The 24,708-nt window shown below is 35.0% G+C and overlaps 1 protein-coding gene across 1 annotated transcript in view; it reads right to left on the reverse strand.

The window, feature by feature from the left end:
- GALNTL6 (polypeptide N-acetylgalactosaminyltransferase like 6) overlaps positions 1-24,708 on the reverse strand; it is a 1,195,338-nt gene that overhangs the window by 676,279 nt on the left and 494,351 nt on the right. Inside the window, exon 4 of the mRNA XM_021698835.1 lies at positions 12,448-12,586. Within this exon, the coding sequence (XP_021554510.1) occupies positions 12,448-12,586 (139 nt within the window). The remainder of the gene's footprint in view (positions 1-12,447; positions 12,587-24,708) is intronic.

A 24,708-nucleotide genomic window follows, 5' to 3' on the forward strand; every position in this document is an offset into this window, starting at 1 on the left:
ATTTTGCTATAAAGACTTTTTTATATGTACAGCATTTAAACAAGTCTTGGGATATATTTTCTATATAATTACATTTGAAATATTTTTTTAAATTTTTCTAGTTTAATATTTGACCTGTGGGTTATTCATAAAAGTATTATTTAGTTTCTAAATATTTGCATCTTTTCTACATATATTATTTTTGTTGATTTCTATTTAATTCAAGTCTAATCTTATGACATTCAGTATTAACTCAATCCATTGAAATTTATTGAGAGTTTTTTTATGTAATAACATATGGTCTATTGGGGTAAATATTTCATGTGAAATTGAAAAAAAAAGTTTATTATACAATTACTGAATGTAGTGTTTAATAAATGTAAATAAACACAAATTAAGCCAATTTATTGATAATTTTGTTTAAATCTCCTATATCCCGATTAAATTTTTTGGTCCTCTTTAATCAATTACTGAGAGAGAACTGTTAAAATTTCCAAAATATATATTCATTTAAAGTCACTCTTTCAGAAAGTGAAATTTAAGCTTACTATTTAAAATTACTATGTTGAGAGGACTCAAAATTAAGTGAATTTATATCTTCTTCCATTTAGAGTAATATCAAGAAAGGAAAGAAACATATGATTTGACTTGTATATATTCTTAATATTTGTCGATAGGTTTGTTCAAGTAATAGCAGCATCTGTAACAATATTACTCACCATACCTTTGCTGATGAAATAAGCTAAAGAATGGAATGGTTGAATGCTTTTAAAGATTCTTTATATTAAGATATTTCAGATTAAAATGAGAATATATACACCCTGTGTGAAAGATATGAAACTTGGAACATTTTTCATTTAATGTTAAATGTGTTAAAATGTTATTGCCTTGTAATGACTACAATAAACTGGCAGAGAGTTATATTTTGAGCTTCCTTGGGGGCCCACATTCTCCATGATTTTGTGCCATTCTTTGATAATCATGGTAATTCCCTGAAATGGTGATAAAAACAGACAGTACCAATTCAGATCCACTAAGTTCATTAGAATGTGTGTGGGAGGGAAACCAATTCAAAATACTACAATTTGTTTGACTTCATTACTACAGAGGGGGGAAAAAATATATCTATCTATCTATCTATACACATATATATAGATACATATATGTATATATCATGTTTGGTTTTTTTTTTTTTTTAATTTTATTTGACAGAGAGAGACACAGCAAGAGAGGGAACACAAGCAGGGGGAGTGGGAGAAGGAGAAGCAGGCTTCCTGCTGAGCAGGGAGCCTGATGCGGCGCTCGATCCCAGGACCCCGGGATCATGACCTGAGCCGAAGGCAGACGCTTAACGACTGAGCCACCCAGGCGCTCCTGTATATATCATGTTTTGACAACATTTATATTTTAACTTCTCAGGGGAACCACTCAGGCTCAAAAAGGGGAGGACATTTCTTTATATTCCTTTAACTTTTTGTCATATGATTTCTTGCGAAACCATTTTGGTTCAGCTAAAGTTCTTTCAGCCCCATTCTCAAAAGCAGCAGAACAAAATGTCAGCTTGGCATCTGGCTAGTGACAAGCATACTATAGAGCATATCTATATAAGTCATTTCCAGGAACCAATTTACATAGTAATTGTTTTAATGTGAGCATATTCAATTTTCAATGGCTGCTTTTAGTCACACTGTTTTTCTGTTCTAATCTTGCCATGTCAGTTGGGTTTGATAAAGCAGTGATAACTGGCAATTTATTTTGCCTTTGACGGGCCTGAAAAATTGGTTTGGAAGGCCGAGTATATGTAAGTGTGTTTTTTAGTGGGGGTGGGAGATAGTCACTGCGTCTGTATGCACACGTGTACGTATTTGGTCACCTATTACATAGGAACTGTTTTGTAAGTTAATATTTTATGTGGTCATATGATTATCACTTTAATGTGATGTGTTAATTTATGTCTGTCCTGAGGAACAAAAGAGATTTTTGTGATTCTGCTGCTACATGTTCGTTGTGGCAGAAACACAGCGAACACAGAAGGGAAGAGCAAAAGAGAAGGCGAGAGATAGGCAGGAATTAGAATACGGAGGCAGGCGTTGGTGTTTTCTCAGCAATTATTTTTAGTGCAACAGAAGTCTTTTTTTTTTTTTAAAAGATTTTATTTATTCATTTGAGACACAGAGATAGAGAGAGAGAGAGCATGAGCAGGGAGAGAGGCAGAGGGAGAGGGAGAAGCAGACTCCGCGCTGAGCAGGGAGCCCGATGCGGGGCTCGATCCCAGGAATGTGGGATCATGACCTGAGCTGAAGGCAGACGCTTAACCATCTGAGCGACCCAGGCGCCCCCAGAAGTCTTTTAAGTATTTTCGATACTTCACGCTGCGAATGTATTGCATTAAGAGCAAGAAGGAGTGTGTGAGGTCCAATTATGAAGTTATTCTAGGATTCCAATTAAGAAATGATAGTGGATATAGTCGAGATTAACTGAAGTGCATGCATTTTGGGTAGAGAATTAATAGGCCTTGGTAGATGAGCTCAGCAAGGAGAGAGTAAATAAAATGAGGAAACTGGGGGCCAGTACTGAGATCAGTGAACTTTAACATCTAGCCATCAGATAAAGAGGAACTGTTTGTAAGGGAGACTGGAAAGGCCTGGGGATAAAAAGCAAGTGTGTTTCCATTCCTTGAAACAGACAAAAGAGTGCTTAAAAATGAGAGAAGGGACAAAGTCAAGTGTTGCTGGAAACTTACGGATTTTGTCAATGTAGAAATAATCAGTGACTTTGGCAAGAAGAAAATTGATGGCCCTGTAGTGTCATTAGTCAAATTAGGACTGCTGAAGAGTTGAAAAGGAGTTGAGGAAATCAATATCTATGTGGAAGTTGGGGTTGATAGCTGGAGGGAAGAATAGGTAAAGAAGTCATTTTACAAATGTGGAGGTACCAATGCTTTTATCATATATGATTAAATTTATTCCAGAATACTAACATATAAATAATAAATAAATAATAAAATATAAAAAACATTAATAGCCGAATTCTTCACTTCTGCAGAAAAAAACAAACATTTCAAAACTAATAGGCACCTATCACTACATACCAGTTACAAAACCCTAGAGATTAGTACATACTACATTGACTCAGATGATAAGGTCTACCAGAGGAATTAATCACTTCGTTTGGTAATAATAAAGAAGTGAAATAAAATTATTTGACCTGGAGAAATTGGAGAGTGATTTATCCTTTTAGTATATGTGCTGCCGAAGCGAGCACGTGATTTATCCTTTTAAATAGCTTTATTGAGATATAATTCACATACTATACAGATAATGTATTGTATCATTTAGGGCGCATGATTCAATAGTTTTTAGTGTCTTCACAGACTGTACAACCATCAACATAAACAATTTTAGAATATATTTATCAGTTCAGAAAGAAATCTCAGACCCTTCCTCTAATCTCCTCATAGCCCTAAAGTAACTACTGTTTATTTTGGTTTCTACAGATTTCCCTATTCTGAACATTCATTTGAAGAGAATCATATATAGTATGTGAAATTTTCGGTCTGGTTTTCATTTAGCATAATGTGTTCAAAGTTAATCCAAGATGTAGCATTTATAATTATTTTATTCCTTTTTATGACTGAATAATCTTTCATCGTATGGAATACCACAGTTTGTTTACACATTCATCCATCAGTGGACATTTGTTTTTTTTTTCCCCCACCTTTTGGCTATTATGAATAAGATTGCCATAAACATTCATATATGATTTTTGTGGGGACATAGGTTTTCATGTCTCTTGAGTGTATATCTGGGCAGGGAATTGCTGGGTCATATGGTAATTCTGTATTTAGTTGTTTGAGGACCTGCCAAACTACTTTCCAAAGCACTGATGCCATTCTGCATTCCCACCAGCAATGTATAAGGGTTCCATTTCTCTGCATCCTTGACAACAGTTTATTATTTGAACTTTTGGCTCTAGTCATCATACTAGATATGAAGTAGCATCTCATTTTGGTTTTGACTTTTATTTCTAGTGACTAATGATGTTGAGCATCCTTTCATGAATTTGAGTATTCAGATGATCTGCCCATATTTTAACTGGGTTATTTTTCTTTTTATTATTGAATTATAAGAGTTCTTTGTGTATTTTAGATACAAGTCCTGTATCAGATAACTGATTGGCAAATATTTTCTCTAATTCTGTAGGTTGTCATTTTGCCTTCCTGATGGCATACTTCAATTGAAGCATAAGAATTTTTCATTTTGAAGAAGCCAAATTTATCTATTTTTTCTTGTGTTGTTTATACTTTGGTATTCTACCTAATAATACTTTGTCAAATCAAAGGTCATAAAGATTTGTTTCCACATTTTCTTCTTTTAGCTCTTACACTGAGGTCTTGGATACATTTTGTGCTGATTTTTATGTTGTCTGAGGTAAGGGTTTAACATCACTCTTTTGCATGTGGCTATCCAGTTGTCTTAGTACCAATTATTTAAAATCTAATTTTTCCACATTGATTAGTTTTGGCACCTTTGTCAAAAACTCAATTAATCATGGATGTATAGAATTATTTCTGGACTCTCACTTATATTCTATTGATCCAAATATCTATCCATATACCAATACCACACTATCTTGATTACTGTTGCTTTATAATAAATTTAAATCAGGAAGTGTATGTCATCTTATTTGATTGCTGTTCTTCAGGATTGCTTTGGCTATTCTGGTCCTTTGCAATTCCATGTGAATTTTAGAGTCAACTCATCAATTTCTGCAAGGAAGTCAATTGGGATCCTGATAGGAATTTTTTTTTAAATCTATAAGTCAGTATGGCATGTTTTGCCATCTTAACAATGTTAAATCTGATCCACACACATGAGATGTTTTTTCCATTTCTGGAATTTGTTTCAACCATATTTTGTAGTTTTCAAAGTATTAAGTTTGATGTCACTTTTGTTCAATTTATTCCTAAGTATTTTGTTCATTCTGATTTAATGGTGAATGCAATTGTTTCCTTAACTTCATTTTCAGATTATTCACTGCAAGTGTATAAAAATAAAGTGATTTCTATATATTGCTCTTGTACCCTGCCACCTTACTGAACGTGATTATTAACTCTAATAGGGTTTTTTGTTTTTTTGTGTGTGTGTTTTTTGGGGTGGATTTGTTTGTGTGTGTGTGTGTGTGTGTATTCCTCAGGATTTTCCATATAGAAGATTATGTCATCTGCCAATAGAGATTGTATTCTTTCTTTCCAATTTAGATGTCTTTTATTTATTTTTCTTGCCTAATTACCTGGGCTAGAATATACTGTACAGTGTTGAATAGAAGTGGTGAGAGTAGACATCCCTTTTACCCTGTGATCTTATGGGGAAATGCATCCAGTCTTTCACCAATAAATATGTTAGCTTTTAAAACCGGCAGATTTTCAGGGTGCCTGTGTGGCTCAGTTGGTTAAGCAACCAACTCTTGGTTTTGGATCAGGTCCTGATCTCATGGCTTATGAGATCAAGGCCCATGTCAAGCCCCATGTCGAACCCCATGTCAGGCTCCATGCTCAGTGGGAGTCTGCTTGGATATTCTCTCCCTCTGCCGCTTCCCCAACTCATGCATGTTCTCTCTCTCTAAAATAAATAAATAAATAAATAAATAAATAAATAAATAAATAAATAATCTTTTTTAAAAATGGCAGATTTTCTCACTTTTTTAATAAATAAGCTAAAATATTAATCCAGCAATAGCAATCCTAAATTTGTTCCTTCTTCATTTCACTCCTACCCACAGGTTATTGAAATGAGGGGTAGGAGTAAAATGAAGAAGGAACAAATTTAGGATTGCTATTGCTGGATTAATCTTACAGAATAATATGCATCACTATATTAAATTCCCATTTTCTTCTCTTTAGGGAATTAAAGTTGTGAATCCTTTTTTCAAACTTATGCTTTCAGTTTTATGTATTTGATCCTTATCACATTATAAGGTTACAAAAAATATACTCTAAAATTCATTAGACATGATTTTTAAGCAGCTGTAATTTTATTTTTAGAAGGTTCTTTTGGTTTTATTTTTGATTTTGTGGGTGCACTGTACAGCTTTCAAATTACCGGTCTTTTAGACCCCAGTGCCCTTGTGTTCATCCTCATTCTAGCTTTCAAAGAACCTACTTCATGATCTGTCATTTACTACAAAAGCTAGATGTCTGACAGCTCTTGAACTGTTACCTGTCTTAGAAGGATTTTCATTTCAATGGGACATACATTTGAGTTACAGTGATAAAAACTCTTCCATATTTTTCAGGCTTTAGTTAATAAATGAGATGTGTGTGTAAATTTTTGTTTTTGTTATTTTATCATGGCTTTTGAAACAATGATCCCTAGAAACATACAAATATATTAAAGTCTATACTAGCTTGCAAAAACTGGCTCACAAAAAGCACTGAAAGATACTCATTTGAATTATAGTTGCGAACGATTATTTCCTATCTTCTGTTCGTGATCATTCCTCCCCCAATTTGCCGCTTGTGATTTAGCTGGTTCTTTTTTCTTTTTTTCAGTCATATTTAGACATACCCTAGGCTAGAACCACATTTGATTGAAATGATACATTTCGTATCTCCCTCTGTGAAGTATTCATACCTGAGTGGAGAGGATGAAGAGTCATTTTAGCTTAATTTGTTTCAGAATTCACTTGTAAATTTGTTGAAAGAAGACACTATCAATTTTACAAATAAATCATAACAGAAACATGAAAGAATGCCAGTGTCTCTCACATTTTTATGTAACTTTTGAAATTGAGAAATAAAAAAATTATCCTTGAACACTTTTGGATGATTAAACTCAAACATTTCTGTGAATGATTTCTAGTAGTCAATGGACAAGAGTCAAAACAGTTAAATAACACTTTTCTAATTCATATAAAATTAAAACATTCTAAGCATATTCACTAAATCATAGTTTAAAGAATTAGACACATATAATTATTTTTCCTCAAATCAACTCAGAATTGACTCACAAAATTTGTTTTTACAATTTAAATTTTAGAGTTATAGGTCACTTGATTTCCACATATTTTTTAATCTTCATGATATAACTGGAGAAGGAGGAAGGAAAGCAGAAAGATTATCATCAGAAAGAAAAGAAATAACTTAATATATCATGCTGCAACTGATTTGGTAAACCTGGTCTTAATTTTAATACTTTAATACATGGTGAGGTACATAAAGAAAGTTCACATCCACACTTGGTGAAGTGGGTACACAGAAATTAAAAATGACAAATTGACTTGTTTGGCACCACAGTGCAAGTCATGGAAGCAAACCATTTTAGAATTATTTTTCAACATAATTTACAGAAGGCAAGAATGCTTAGACTATAAGGCACTGGAAAATAAAAAAAAAAATCACTCAAAAGTTTGTTATGTTGAGAAATTGTGATTTCTCATCATATACAAAGAAGATATTAGGCACTTAGATATTAGACTCCTCTCCTCTCAGATAGATATTCCCATGTAGAGGGACAGCCATTAGATTAATTCTCCTTTCTAGGAGAAAGGAAGACACACAACTGATGAATTTGTGTTAGTGAGCTTATCACGCTTGGCTCAGCCCCTCCTTCATTTTTCTGCTTTGGAACTTGCTTGCCTGCAGAGGTCAGACGTCTAACTCTGCCCTCCAGGCCTTATGTTATACAACTGTCTTTGCATGTTCAGCAATGCCTATGACTTGAAGGCTGAATGTGCCTCATTCTAGAGTTCACACTTAGCCTACATCTACATCATGCCCACTGATAGAATCCTATCCATAATAAAAATAATCTTTAATTCCCAGCCATTTCTGGGACAATCTCTCATTTGGTTCTGAAATTGTACAGGGAGGAGCGTTGTGATGTAACTGCAATGCTACTGAAAACACTCGTATAATCAAGAGGTTGTAAAAAGTCTTGTATATTTTCCCAGGAGTTGAGATACCACAGAATTTCTTCTCAATGGTCAATATTTTATTTATTGTCAAAGTCATGAAGCTATCTCAGGAATGTAAGTGAAATATAAAGGAAAAGTTAAATGAAAAGGAAAGGCCACAAGTCAGAATAGAATTTTTTAGTACAAAAATAGCCCAGCTACTCAGCCACCTTATAAATGCATCTCGATTTGTGTGTTTGTATATGACTATGTATTTGTATAAACATGTATTTTTTTTCTAACAGCAAAAATGAACCTCAAGTCATGATGCATTTACCTGAATCCTCTGCAAAGCCTACCTCAACGCTCCTATTATACATGTACTTATGCATCCTAGTCTCATGTATGTCTTCTCTTCATAGATGTAATTTCATCTTGCACACATTAATTATATCACATTTGGGGGAGTATTTGTGGTAACTACTTATAAATTTATTTATGTCTAGGGAGTAATACTCACTCAAATATTCTTCAATCTTATCTTGCTAACAATATATTCACACATAAGTTTATCAGTTTCTTTTCTATGCAAGCCATCCATCCTTCCACGGTTTTCTACTTCCCTATTTTATATGTATTTTGTATTCTAAATATATGCTTCATATTTCCCATCTTGAGCTGGAAGTCAAAATAAAATGTTCTACTGCATACAAAGATGTGGCATCCCAGAAGAGTGAAGGAATACAAAGAAAATGCTCAATCAAGGTACAGGTGACAGGAAATCGAAATGTAGTAAAATGAAGCCAGGCCAATAAGGTATCCACTGACTGAACATTTGTCACCCAGAAACTCACATAGCAAAAATCTTATCAGCATTGCATTAAACAAAATATAAAAATAATATGTTTTAAGGACATAACTCAGTTTAAGCCCCAGGTCTATGAATATAGACATAATTAGGCAGTAAGTCAAGAAGGGAGTATTTAAAATGCACAGATAGGTCTTCAAAAAGTACAAAAGTAAACGAAAAGGGTAGGGATATGTATGGATCTGGAAGAAGGAGTAGAAAATTTGACAATACCAAAGCATAGATGGGAAACAAAACAAAACAACAAAAAAACCCACTAAAATGTAATTTACAAGATAGGGAGATGCTAAAATGACTTGGACAAATGTAAGAAATTTAAAAACATAAATGAGAGGGCGCCTGGGTGGCTCAGTTGGTTAAGCGACCGCCTTCAGCTCAGGTCATGATCCTGGAGTCCCTGGATCGAGTCCCACATCGGGCTCCCTGCTCGGCAGGGAGTCTGCTTCTCCCTCTGACCCTCCCCCCTCTCATGTGTTCTCTCTCATTCTCTCTCTCTCAAATAAATAAATAAAATCTTTAAAAAAATAATAAATAAATAAATAAATAAAAACATAAATGAGAACCTTGGAATTTATTATTAGGACATGAATAAGAATGATTAAATTATTGGACACATGCCAACTGACTTTCCTTAATCTATGGCTCCCCACTTAATGAGAATCTATTACTGACTCAATGAAATAATACAGCCAAAGGAAAACAGTTCATTTTTATGCTATTGGATAAGAAAGGAGCAGGACAGGTAAAGGAAGAATGTGTTCTGGATTGGGATTTCTGGAATAACTCATGTTCAGAAAATTCTTCACAGTGAATAAGAATGTATGTACACTAAGCATGTCAAACACCTAGAACCATGATTTATTTTATTTTTTTAATTTGCTAAGTGTAAGAATACGAAGGAGTAGAGAGAGCACTTGTGTATACAGGGAGAGTGATCTACAATGCAGAACAGTGGAGTAAGAACTACAATTCTGTGTTTTGGAATAAAGACCAAGCTAAGCAAAATTGCAAGATATGATTCCCCAATATTTTCCATTACAAAACCCCAGAGCAAGGAAAAATCAATTCTTCTCTTCTGGCACTTTGAGCCTGTAATTTGAATTGGCTGACTGCAGATGCAAAGTTTCTTAGAACTGTTATGTTTGACCGTAAAAATCACACAAATTTTCCATTCTCTTCTGCAGATTCTGTCAATATAAACAAGCTGTGGTCAATTACCTGCAGCCCAGTTAAATGGCTAATACTGGATGGAGCTGGTGTCAGTTTGCCTTCATAATTTCAGGAACCACTTACACAGAGCTACATGCTCTTGTGGTTATCTGTGCCTGCATTTTGAGAAGCACGGATGAGGTCAAATGCATAGGACTTGAAACAGTGTGATCCCTGTAAGATTTTTTTGTTTAGTTTAGGCTCTCAATTTCCTACACGTAGGACCTTGACATAATAAGGCTGCATTGGATCTCTCTTCTTGCATCTCTGAGAGTCACCTACTAGACTAACCCGGGTAAACTACCACTCCTAGTAGTCCTGAAATTAACCCTTTGCAGTCCTCCACCTCCAACCCTCTAATAAGGGTTTTTTGTTTTTTTTTCTGAGGGTGCCTGGTGGCTTGGTCTGTTGAGCATCTGCCTGTGGCTCAGGTCACGATCCTGGGGTCCTGGGATCGAGCCCCTGTTGGGCTCCCTGCTCAGCTGGGAGTCTGCTTCTCCCTCTACCTCTCCCTCTGCTCCTCCCCCAGCTTGCGCTTTTTCTCAAATAAATAAATAAAATCTTTAAAAAAAGGTTTTTGTTTTTTTTTTCTATGTTGGTGTCATTTTACTAGGTGAGTGTCCCACTTGATATCCAGCCTCAGTAAATAAGTAAAATATGGTCTGTGACCATATTTTAGCCACATTTATCTCCCCTAACATTTAGAATAATGCCCTTTGATACTGTAAACTCAATAACTCTAATAAAAATTTCAAAATATTTTTCTCTCCGTTTTTCCATTTTCTTTTCCATTATTGCTTAAGAATATCTTATCTCAAAAGGTGGTAGTTATGCTAAAAATACACTGAGAAGAATGGGAATATCAGCCTTCTTTTGACTTCAGTGATTTTCTGCACTGTTTCCATCTGCAATTCTTTCCACTTGAATACACATTAAAAGATTGGAAGTGTGGGGGTGGGGGAGGAGGTGGATGGAAATTATTCTCTGAGCACACTTATTATGCCAACAATGCAATTTAATGCATCTTTGATGTTGTGCAATTAGGTATTAAAATTTCTCATAACTAGAAATGTTCTTGGTCAGTGGGAATTACTGTAGATAATTTCAGGTAACCTGGGAATAATCTGGCTAGCTAGAAGGCCTAGACCAATATATAAAGCATTCAGTTCAGGGGAAAATTGATTTGTTCTTCACATTAATCCTCTGCTTAACTATATTGGGAAATGCAAATTCACATAAAACCTGAGAAAGAAACCAGTAATTCTTTTACATTTTAAAATAAATTTATAGACACAATATGGCAAATAAAAAATTATCCCCAAACCGTATTTTACTGATTTTTTTGGAAAGGGTTAATTATTTTTGCAAAAAATTAAGTTTTATTGTACATTACTGATTTGATTTAGATTCCTACCTCTATTTTCATTATTGCCCTTATTTTTTTAAAGATTTATTTATTCATTAGAGAGAGAGAGAGCACGAGGGGAGAAGCAGAGGGAGAGGGAGAGAGAGAGAATCTCAAGTAGACTCCCTGCTGAGTATAGAGCCCAACACAGGGGCTCACTCCCAAGACCGAAGATCATGACCTGAATTGAAATCTAGAGTTGGAACTTCAACCAACTGAGGCACCCAGGAGCCCTGCCCTTGTTTTATTTTCTCTGATTTTCTTTCTCTCACACCAGTGGTTCCAAATGGAGACTGAGGTGAAGGCAGGGTCAAACATATTAGTATAGTTGGATAGATTTATCAAATATGTATGGTAATTCCACAAACTCCAAATTCTGATCACATTGTATGTTTTTGGCATGCTTTTGGCCTTCTATATGCTAACAAGAAAATCATAACAGACTAGAAAAGAAGTACAGTGAGCAATGTTAGGAGTAGATAGGGGTGGAATTTCAGGAAACTATATATGATATCTTTCTTGCTTCCTTTTGCACTATAATATTTAGCTATGGTGCAGTAAAAACTTAATTCACTGTTAATTGATAAGCTGCAAACAATTCATGAAGTGACAGGAAATTGAGCAACCAACCATAACCTTTGGATTATGGATGCCTTTATTGTAGGCATTCTTTATGCAAGATGTAGCATCAATGGCACTGAATATGGCTGGAGTGAAAATGAAGTCAGATATATGTGGACAGTTCTGAGAATGCTAATCACCAGAAAAAATGTTTCCTTTATCATCTACATGACCAAAGGTAAAAATATGGGTAATATCTTAAAACACTTTATTTTAAATAGAGATAATATAGGCAACTCAATGAAAATGTGAATTAAGTTTTAGAAAGTTGGTACTTATTCTTTTCTAACTTTAAACATTACCTCAATTTAAATTTAAATATTTAAGATTATGAAATATAAACTTATTTTTAAAAAATTATTATGGCAAAATTTATAATTATGTATCTCACTGTGATACACATTAAACATAATTTAAAAAACCAGACAAACAAAAGAAAACCACACTGCATATGGGGCTTGCTGATACTCACTTAGCATGGCGAATATCTGGCAAGGACCGCTCTAGAGCAATATTGTTGCTGACAAAAATGTTGAAACCGTTTTCCCTGTAAGCTGAGTCATCATGGTCCTCTTCAGTGAGGGGGTAAGGTTTCCCATGCTCACCTTTCCCTAGTAGGAGAAAACAAAATGGGATTATCATCCCTACAAAAACCATTTAATCTTCTAGAACAGATAATAAGAGTTAAATGCGTGTACTTCCTTAGTCACCTGTTACTATGCTCCATGGAAGACCTTTTATTAAAAAGTATTATTTTACAGAAAAAATAAATATGTTCATGATAAAAAGCCAACAACACCGAAGTAGAAAGTATAATCATCTTCCAGAGAGAACCACTGTGAAGACTTTAAGCATACGTTTTGTAACATTTATATGCAGCGTGTAATATATGCATTGCCTTATAATTTGACTTTATCCAACTTAATTGTATAAAAAAGCCATATTTTCATTTACTTCTAATGGTTGATATTATTTCATTGTATCCCAATTTACACCATTCCCCTAAAGAGATACTTTCACATTACTTCTAATTCTCCCTTTTAAAAATAATGTTGAAATAAACATCTTTGTTTATATATTCTTAATTATGTATTTTTGGAAGGGGAAGGATAATTCCTATAAATAGAATCTTGAATATCTGTAGAGTAACTTATGATAGTTTTCACACATCTTCAGAAGCATTGGATAATATTTTGACATTTACCGGTGAAATATATATTATTCATATTTTAGTTTGCTTTCTCTTGATTACTTATAAAATTAATAACTTCATATACATTTATCATTTGTATTTCTTACATTGTGAAAGGATTGTTCAGAGTTTTTAAAAAAATGTGTTTTTTTTATTTTTAAAGATTTTATTTATTCTTTTGAGAGAAAGAGTGAGAAAGAGAGAGAGAAGAGAGCATGAGTAGGGGCAGAGGGAGAGGGAGAAGCAGACTCCCCTTAAGCAGGGAGCCTGACATGGGGCTTGATCCCAGGATCCTGGGATCATGACCTGAGCCGAATGCAGACGCTTAACTGACTGAGCCACCCAGGTGCCCCTTTTATTTGTTTTTTTTTAAAACAAATTTTATATTATGCTTATTAAAGTTATTTTTTGTATTTTTAAAACAATTTTTTATTTTATTTATTTTTTATTAATTTATTCATTTGTCAGAGAAAGAGAGGAAGAGAGCACAAGCAAGAGAGTGGCAGGCAGAAGGAGAAGCAGGCTCCCTGCTGAGCAAGGAACCTGATGCGGGACTCAATCCCAGCACCCTGAGATCATGACCTGAGCCAAAGACAGAAGCTTAACTGACTGAGCCACCCAGGTGTCCCTTAAAACAGTTTTTATATTGTGTTTATTAAAGCTTTGTTGATTATATATATATATACATTCTAAATATTTCTAAATTTACTTTATTTAAATCTAATTTAAGACTTCTGTTTTCTGGTTCTGCATGCAAGGAGTTTGGAAGTTACCACTCCATCCTAACAACAAGTACAAAGCTGAACAGACTAAAAAAATCAACAACTCTTCTTGGCCCATAAGGGAAGAAACGACATAGGGCAAACTGATGTCCCCAAAAGAGAGCCAAACAGGTGAATATAGGGAGTTGAGGCTTACCAGGGCAGGCACTCAGGAGTGCAAACCTTTTGGGAACCAGTGCTTGAATAGGAAAACTTAACAGTAATTGACAAATTGCTGGAGGCTCAGTAAAGACTGAGAGTTGAAAACTCCAGGGCTGGGATATTACCAGAGCCTAACTAACCTGAGGGAAGAGAAATACCCAACTCCAGCCTACTCTAACTATCCTGTCCAACCAAAGAGGAGAGAAAAATCCTGACATTCACAGTCCAGAGGCAGAGGATCACTAAAAGACTGAGACCAAATCAGAAGACTATTGAACACTTCCTCTCCCCGCCATACCTCATCATCATGTTATAAAAGCTCTATTTATAATAATTCCTTTACCCAGTATATTGTGTCTGGCTATCAGGAAAAAAAAATTACAAGGCATACCAAAAGGCAAAAAACACAATCTGAAGAGAGAACGAACATCAGAACCAGCCATGGCAGAGATGTTGGAATTATCAGACAGGGAATTTAAAGCAACTATGATTCATATGCTAAGGACTCTAATTGGTGAAGTAAATAGTGTGCAAAAACAGATGGAAAATGTAAGCAGAGAGATGGAAATTCAATAAAGGAATAAAAAAGAAATGCTAATGATAAAAAACATAAAAAAAATGAAGAATGCTTTTGATGGGTTTATTAGTAGACTGGGCACAGTTGAGGAAAGAATCTCTGAGCTTGAGGATATATTAATATCAGCCTTCAAAACAAAAGGCAAACAGAAGAAAGACTGAAAAAAGTGGAACAGAATATCCAAGGATTGTGGAACAACTATAACATACACATAATGGAAATAACAGAAGGGGAAGAAAAAGGGAAAGGAATAGAAGAAATATTTGAAACAACGACTGAGAATTTCCCCAAATTAATGCCAGACAGCAAACCACAGATCCAAGAAACTTAGAAAACACTAGGACAGGACAAATGCCAAAACGAAACAAAACAAAATTACAAACTACACCTAGGCATATCATTTTCAAATTACAGAAAATCAAAGCTGAAGACAAAATCTTGAAAGAAGCCAGTGGAAAAAAACATCCTATCTGTACAGGAACAACAACAACAAAAGAATTACATCTAACTTCACTTCTGAAACCACGTAAGCAAGAAGAGAGTCAAATGAAATATTTAGAATTGAAAGAAGATAAAAAACACCAACTTAGAATTCTGTATGCTCTGGGATTGTCCTTCAAAAGTAAAGGAGAAATAAGAGTTTCTCAGACATACAAAAGTTGAAGAATTTGTTGCCAGTAGATTTATATTGTAAGAAATGTTTTTAAAAAGTTCTTTAGAGAGGAGGAAAATGATACAGATGAGAAATTTAGATCTACATAAAGAAAGGAAAAACATTGTGGAAGAATAAGAGAAGATAAAATAAAAAATAAAAACTTTTTGCTTTTCTTAATTGATATAACATAGCAGTTTGTTCAAACTAGAGTACCAACAATAGATTACATTATATATGTATATATATATATATATATATATATATATATATATATATATCCTACGAATTGATATGCTAAGAGAGAAAAATGGAATCCTGTAAAATGCTTAATTAAAAAACACAAAAGACAAAAAAAAAGTGGAAGACAAAAATGGAACAAGGAATAAAAACAGCAAATAGAAAACAGTAATGAATATGGTAGATATTAATCAAACTGTCTAAATAATCACTTTAAATGTCAGTGGTCTAAATGCACCAATTAAAAAACAGAAATTGTCAGAGTGGATCAAAAAAATCTAATTTAAGATTTTTTTCCAACTGGATGTTTTTTTTTTTCTTTCATAGTTTATTCACATATTATATTTATAAATAAATCTTTTCTCAATATTATTTTTTTATTTTTATTTGTATTTATCTTTATTTTTTATTTATTTTTTAAAATATTTTATTTATTTATTTGAGAGAGAGAGAGAGCATGAGAGGGAAGAGGGTCAGAGGGAGAAGCAGACTCCCCACTGAGTGGGGAGCCCAATGAAGGGCTTGATCCTGGGACTGCAGGATCATGACCTGATTGGAGGACAGACACTTAACAGACTGAGCCACCCGGGTGCCCCGCAATATTATTTTTTTAATTCATTCATGAATTCAGAGTTTTACTAACATTTTATTTTTGTTTTGTCCATCAAAATTTTGAACCATCTGGCTTGTGAGAAATGAAGAAAGTATCACATTTATTTTTTCACAAATAGGTAGCCATAGGAATTACATTTAATGAATAGTCTTTTCCTTTCTTGTCCACATACAAAATTTCACACATTTTATTGGCATATTTGGGGACTTCCATATGTTCCTCTTTTCTGTCAATTTTTACACTGGATCACTGGTGGCAACACATTTTAATGTTTGGCAGAGCCATTTCTCACTCACCATATTCTTTTTCAGAAGAATATCACGTATTTATTTTTCTATGTGAACTTTAGACTCATTTTACTATTTAATAAAATGGTCAGTTTGGATTTTGTTTTGAGATTAATTGAATTGATCACTTCATCCTTAGAGAAGTAATATTTTTATATATCTTAACAATTTTTCATAGTTTTTTCCCCCTGGATTTCAGTGGAATGTCACACATTTTTTTTTCTTTTTTCTTTTTTTTTAGTTCAAGCCTTTTTTTCTTAAGTTTTTCTAGGTAGGTGTTTTTCTTCACTGTACTATAAGTACCATCCTTTCTTCTATTATATTTTCTAAATGGTATACACTAAAGCTATTGATTTTTATACTTAATTGTTAACCAGTTACCTTACTCAAATTTTTTCTAAAAATACATATATATTTTTTATATGCATATATATTTATCTTGGGTGTTTCAAAGTACACATCATTTCATTTCAAATAATAATAATTATTTTTCTTAAAGATTTGTTTATTTATTTTAGAGAAAGAAAGAGAGAGAGAGAGCAGGAGCGAGGGGAGAGGCAGAGTGAGAGAGAGAGAGAGAAACCTTAAACAGACTCCCCACTGAGCGTGGAGCCCTATGTGGGTCTCCATTCTAGGACCCTAAAATCATGGCCTGAGCAGAAATCAAGAGTCTTGACACTTAACCAACTGAGCTATCCAGGCATACTAAATCATAATATTTAGTCTCCCCTCTTCCTCCTTTCTTCATGTGTACCACTTTCAGATTTCTTGTTTAATTCTATAGTCAAGAATAAATAACATTGGTGTCAACAGGCACTTACTCAGGTAATGACTTTAATGTGATTCCTGTTAAACACTGCACATGAATGTGTGTGCGTGTATATGTGGTGATAACTTAACATGTTAAGAAAGAATACTTCTAGTGCCTTTTAAATAAAGGTAGTTTTTCATGAATAGAATAAGAAAGTTTACCAAATTATTTTTCAAATTTTATGTTTTTTTAATATTTTCACCATATTAATCTTTGATTTTGCAATATATTATTTGTGTTTAATCACTGAAATATCTTGTTTGTTAGGAAATTTGGCTTCTATATCAGTAATCCCTCAAATAAAAGTGAAAGCTTTTTTTTTTTTATTAGCTTCTAGCTTCTGCCCTAATAACATTAACCTCAGTAGTGGTGACAGCCAAGATCAAACAGTTGTAGAAAGGAATTATATGCTCAAGAAGCAGACTGAAAATCTCTCCAATTTTAATGGAGAGAACCAAAAATGTTTAAGTGTTTCACTTTGGCCATCAAAAAAGAAAATACAGGATCTCGCCTGTTTTTCTGTTATTTCTTAGGATAAAATGCCAGTTGCTTTTTTAACCTAAAAGGGAAATAAATAAGTCAGTGAGAAATTTCATTTGTCTAACACCTAATTATTGAGCATCCACTAGGGGCAAAGTAGTACATTAAATCATTTTAAGAACATTTTCTTTTTTTTCTTTAAAGATTTTATTTATTTATTTGACAGAGAGAGAGCGAGAGCAGGAACACAAGCAGGGGGAGTGGGAGAGGGAGAAGCAGGCTTCCTGCTGAGCAGGGAGCCCGACGCGGGATTTGATCCCAGGATCCTGGGACCATGACCTGAGCTGAAGGCAGACGCTTAACGACTGAGCCACCCAGGCGCCCCTTTATGAACATTTTCTAACTCAACACTACGAAATAAACATTGTTCTACCCATGTTACATGTAAGTAAGCAAAAGAGAGACTGACATTTCCAGTAAGGATTTCCACAATCAGCAATTAGCTGATTTTTTTTTTTTTAATATCTAAACTTTTAAAAGATCTAAATCTCTCTCCACTGAGTGGCCAAATACTAGATAAGGTCTTTTGATCTTATATATTCTCTAGCGTGTACTGGATAGATCCTATTTAATAAGAAAATCATAGTGCATAGTAGTTTTTATTTTCTTTAGTAAATTTTTATTTTTTAATTTATATGCCCTAAGTGAAATGTATACATGTAGCCAAGGCTTCTTTTCAATAATTTTTGTAGAGATATTTTTTAGTGCTCAGCTTTTAGATTCAGCCACTTTAAGACTACAAATATAAATTTTAAAGCTACACATTCATTAAAACACCTGCCAATCAAAGGGAAATTCATTTTCTCTGTACAGCAATTTAGCCTACAGACTGATAAATCTCCTGAGACAAGGCTTTTCAAATGAGTAAGTGATACTCTAGAGTTATAAAACAAAACTTGAGTCACCAGTGATGGCATACTAGAAATTTCTTCATTGCAGTTGTGAGAATAGGTTTTAAATTTTTATGTTCTTATGCACAGAGCCTGCAGTTTTTACTGCAAATGCTACTAACTCATCTTAAGTTTTCATATGTAAAGCCTCAGGGACTGTCACATCTCATGTGGTTTAAGATTTCTTCTGTAAAGCAACAAAACAAAACAGCAAAAACTCCAAACAAAGCAACAAAAATAGGTGTATGTTGAAAATTGATTTATTATTCAAAGGTGTTTTGAGTGATTATTAGTCTACAGATTTACCTATTTAACATATTAAAGATTCTAATATACCTACCTTACTGTTATCAATTGTAAATTCAAATCAGTCTTTTACTTGAAATGTAAGAAATAGTGTACTGTCTGCTACGTTTAAAATAGTATGAAAAGGGGAAGTTGGGTGGCTCAGTGGGTTAAGTCCCCCTGGGTTTTGGCTTGGTCATGATCTCCAGGGTCTTGAAATCAAGCCCTGTATATGGCCCTGCACTCAGCACAGACTCTGTTCCTCTCCCTCCCCTTCTGCTCCTCCCAGCCTGAAATAAATAAATAAATAAATAAATAAATAAATAAATAAATAAATAAATTAAAAAAATCTATGAAATAGTATGAAAGGTGTGAGATATTTTAAAGAATCAGATATAAAAATTAATACTATATTAATACATGGATAGCTATTAAGTAGAAAAATTCCATCTTATAAATATGTCTCTGATCCCGTGTATTCAAGGCATATGGTAGAATTTAATATGGAAATTAGGTTACTCTCATAGTGCACCTAGTATTTATCCTCCAGAGGAAATAACATTTCATTTAGCCTGGCATACATATAGACTGGTATCATTATTATTATTTTTTTAATGTTTATTGAGTATCCACTATATGCATCGCTGGATGTGGAAAGGGAAAATGTGTGTAGTATGACCCCAGGCCTGAAAAAGCTAGAAATATACTCTGACTAGTAAGATATGGTCTCCTACGAATTGAATGTTTGTGTTCCCACAAAATTCTTATGTTGAAATCCTAACTCCAGATGTGAGGGCATTTAGAGGGGAGACCTTTGGGAAGAGGGGATCAGTCTGTGAGATTAAGACTCATAGATGGGATTAGGGTCCTGATAAAAGGCCCAGAGAGCTTCCTTGCCTTTCACCTTGTGAGGACACAGCAAAAAGACACTCCTCTATGAACTATGAACTCTCCAGTCACGAAATTTACTGGTGCCTTAATTTTGGACTTCCCAGCCTCCAGAAATGTGAGAAATATATTTCTGTTGTTTATAAGCCACCGAGTCTATGGTATTTTATTATAGCAGCCCAAACAGACTAAGTCAGGGCAAAACTATAAAACAATTATTGTGAAAAAGAAGCATGGTATTTGTGGAAGTGAATGAATTGGACAGTAAACCCTATAAGAATTTCACAACTGTGGCAAACTGAGGAACTGTATATGGCTTGGAAACTCCAACCAGAAAGAGGGAGTTTACAGTGCAAACTTGGATAGAGGAAGATTTACATTGTTTAAGAGGTCTGGAGCTGGGGAGACTACATAAGAATTGAAATAAATGAATTTGTACAGATGAGATTTTTTTTTTAAAGATTTTATTTATTTATTTGACAGAGAGACACACAGTGAAAGAGGGAACACAAGCAGGGGGAGTGGGAGAGGGAGAAGCAGGCTCCCCACTGAGCAGGGAGCTGGATGCGGGGGTTCAGTTCCAGGACCCTGAGATCATGACCTGAGCTGAAGGCAGACGCCTAACGACTGAGCCACCCAGGCGCCCCCAGATGAAACTTTTGGAACATGCTTTTTGAAAATAATTAATAAACTTATATAAATAGATTTAGATCTCACAAAATACAATACTAAGAGATAAAATAGGTTTTTGTCTGAGGAAAAAAAATCTAGTGACAGTTTAAGGTACTTAAAATTTTCCTAGAAGTAATTGGAGTATAAGAATAGCAGAAGGAAAGTGTTTTAACACTTTTCCTGAGGGGCTTGAGGATAAGCAGTTAGAACACTCAAGAATCCATATAGTCAGGTCTTCGCTCAAATATAATTTTCTTGGAGAGATTCTTCATAATCAACCAACCCATCTTAAATGAGCATACCCAGCACTCCTTGCCCTATTTCCCAAGTCTATTTTATTTTTACCATGCACTTCTTTTCTACCATACATTACTATTCTAAATTTATTAATTGACTATTAATTCTAAAATCTATTAATTGAATATCTCCTCATTGGGATATAAGCTCTATGAAAGCAGAGACTTTTTGCTGTTCCCTATAGTGTCCCCAGAACCTAGGAGAGTGTCTGCCACATAGCAGATACTTAATAAATATTTTAACTGGTGTATAAATAATAAAGTGATAAAGACTTGGGCTTATTACCCAATGGAAATAAAGATGTTCATTTATTTATTCAAAACTGCATTTTTTTTTAAGATTTTATTTATTTATTTGAGAGAGAGAATGAGACAGAGAGAGAGAGCATGAGATGGGGGAGGATGAGGGAGAAGCAGACTCCCCGCTGAGCAGGGAGCCCGATGCGGGACTCGATCCCCAGACTCCAGGATCATGACCTGAGCCGAAGGCAGTCGCTTAACCAACTGAGCCACCCAGGCGCCCTCAAAACTGCATATTAAGCATCTATTCTGACATAGGGGCTAAAAATTAAATGATGACTATCACAGTTATTACCTTTGACATCATGTGTAAGAGAAGGAAGTAAAAACATCATTGTGATTTAAAATACAAACATAATAATCTATAAGATCATTGAGGGATAGGATTGTGTCTTGCTATTTTGTGCTCAGGAAACATTAGCGTAGTACTTATCACATGATTTGTCTCCCAAAATACCTGTGAAATGAATAAATGGAGAAATGAATTAATGCACTTTGTACTATGAGAAGGATAGAGGATGTATCTCAATGATATGAGCTCTTTCAGCAGACAGAGAAGGAAGCAGTTAGACAGGCAGAAAGAAGTGCCCCAGGCATGATACAGAGAGGTAGTAATAAGGAATTCCAACTCTGGTTTGGAATGATTGGAGTGTGGTTTTTGTAAGATGGAGCAATAAAAGACATAGCTGGAAAGGTAGTAAATTATTGGTTTTGCATTATTCTGGAAGTGATAAAAGTCCTAATCAAAGTGAAGTATAGTAAGTTAGTAATCCATACTGAAATCTCTAGGGTAACAACAACAAAAAATTACCCAAGAATGTATAACACAAAATCTAATAAGATAAAAAATAATAAAACAAAAATAAAATAATAAGGAAAAAATTTAAAAAGTCTATGTTACAAAAAAGCAGAAAATAATGAATTAAAGATTATACAACAAATGAGACATATAGAAACCAAATAGCAAAATTTAAATGAAATAGATTAATTCTTTAAAGAAACTTACCAAAATTAACAAGAAGACACTTATTACCAAAGTAGTCCTGCATCTGTTTAAAAAATTTTTCTCTCCCTAAATTTACATTAACTATTTACTGGACAAATGAAAGGCACATTTCATCTTTTTAAGTGTTTTTTCCCAAATTTATTGAGATATAATTAACATATAGCATTGTGTAAGTTTATGTGTACAATATGTTGATTTTATATACTTACATAATGAGAAATTACTATCACCATCTCATTAGGTGACGCCTTTATCACCTTTTCTTTTTTGTAGTGAGAATGTTTACGATCTACTCTCTTAGCAACTTTCAAATATATAATACAGTATCATTAACTATAATCACCATGCTGTACATTAGATCCTCAGAAGTTATTAATCATATAACTGGAAGTTCATACCTTTTGATCAACATCTTCCCACTTCCTTAACCCCCCGTCCCCTGCCCAGGCCTTAGCAATTACCATTCAACTCTCTGTTTCTATTAATTTGGTGTTTTTAGATTCCATATGTGAGTGATATCAAACCATATTTGTCCTTCTCTGACTTCCTTCACTTAGCATATACAATAGATTATTATTTAGCCATGAGAAAGGAGGAAATTTTTCCACAAGGATTGACCTTGTGGGCATTATGTTTAAAAAGTTTTGAAAACTCCAGGCCCACATGGATTCACTGATGAACTTTTCTAAACATTAAAATGAGAAATGGTATCATTTTTACACAAATATTTTAGAAATTAGAGAAATTCTTTTTTTTTTTTTTTTTTTTTTTTTAAAGATTTTATTTATTTATTCATGAGAGACAGAGAGAGAGAGAGAGAGAGAAGCAGGCTCCCAAGGAGCAGGGAGCCCGATGCGGGACTCGATCCCAGGACCCTGGGATCATGACCTGAGCCGAAGGCAGACGCTTAACCATCTGAGCCACCCAGGCGCCTGAAATTAGAGAAATTCTTCATATGATACTGGCATGAACCTGATATCAAAACCAGGCAAAGACATGGGGGGCGGAGCAAGATGGCGGAGGAGTAGGAGACCTGGATTTCGTCTGGTCTCAGGAATTCAGCTGAATAGGGATCAAACCATTCTGAACACCTACAAACTCAACAGGAGATCGAAGAAAAGAAGAGCAACAACTGTCTCATCAGAAAAGCGACCACTTTCTGGAAGGTAGGACGTGCGGAGAAGTGAATCCGAGGCGATATTCGGGAGGATAGATGGCGGGGGAGGGGCCTCCGGCGGCCACTTCTGGCAAGTGATAGAGCCGTGGAGCACAAAATCGGAACTTTTAAAAGTCTGCTCCACTGAGGGACGTCACTCTGGTGGCTAAGCAGGGGGTGGAACCCTCCGGGACAGTGTGGTCTCAGGACCCAAGGGTCACAGAAAGACCGGGGGTGCCTGAGTGTGGCAGAGCTCCCAGGTAACGGAGCAGGGAAGCCGGCTGCAGAGGCGGAGCCCAGGCGCGGGCTCTCAGCTTGGGGTTGCCATAAACCGTGATCCGCGGCACAGTCGGGCCACTGCTCCTCCAGAAGGAACCCAACAAGCGGCAGATACGGGGAGACTCACCTTCCTCCCCCGGGAGGAGCCGCGCGGGAGTGCACCGCAGGGATTTGCTGGGTTTGGAGACTCCACCCGGGGTCGGGTGCCAGAGATAGAAATGCGCGGTCACAGGCCGGGTGAGCACGGACCGGGGAGCCGGGAGTGACTGACGGCTTTTCTCTGGGGGCTCACTGAGAAGCGGGGCCCCGAGTTCTCGGCTCCTCCGCGGCGGAGATTGGGAGGCCGCCATTTTCACTCTCCGCCTCCAAAGCTGTACGGAAAGCTCGCAGGGAACAAAAGCCCCGGAGAGCAAACCCCAGCAGATTACTTAGCTGGGAGGGGGCAAGGGCGGGGCAATTCTGCCTCCGGCAAAGACATTTGGAAACCACGGCAACAGGCCCCTCCCCAGAAGATCAGCGAGAACAGCCAGCCAAGACCAAGTTTACCCATCAATGAGAAGGGCAGAACTCCAGCTCTAGGGGACTACTGCACATAGAATTCATGGCTTTTTTACCATGATTCTGTAGTCTTTCAAAGTTAATTTTTTTTTAAACTGTCTTTTTTTCTTTTTTTTTTCTTTTTGAATTTTTCTTTTTCCCTTTTTTAACCAACATCTTATCAATCCCTTTTTTTAAAAAAAAAACATTTTTATTTTTCATTTTTAGAGTCATATTCTATCCCTTCATAGTAGTTACCCGTATTTTTGGCTTATATATATAAGCTGTTCTCTCTTTAAAATTTTGAGATAGTTTCTTCTAATAGATCAAAATATACCCTAAATCTCTAGTATATGGTGTTTTCTATTCCGCTGCCTGATCACATCCTCTCCCTTTTTTTTTTCTTTTTTTAAATCCTCTTCTTTCTTTTTTCAAACAACTACTTATCAATTCCTTTTATAAAATTTTTTATAATTTCCATCTTTACAGTCATATTCCATCCTTTCATCATATCAACCCTTATTTTTGTACATATATAAGTTTTTCTTTCTTTAAAATTTTGGGAGGCACTTTCTTCTAAAAGACCAAA

Source organism: Neomonachus schauinslandi, chromosome 2 (assembly GCF_002201575.2).
Source record: "Neomonachus schauinslandi chromosome 2, ASM220157v2, whole genome shotgun sequence".
NCBI lineage: Eukaryota > Metazoa > Chordata > Mammalia > Carnivora > Phocidae > Neomonachus > Neomonachus schauinslandi.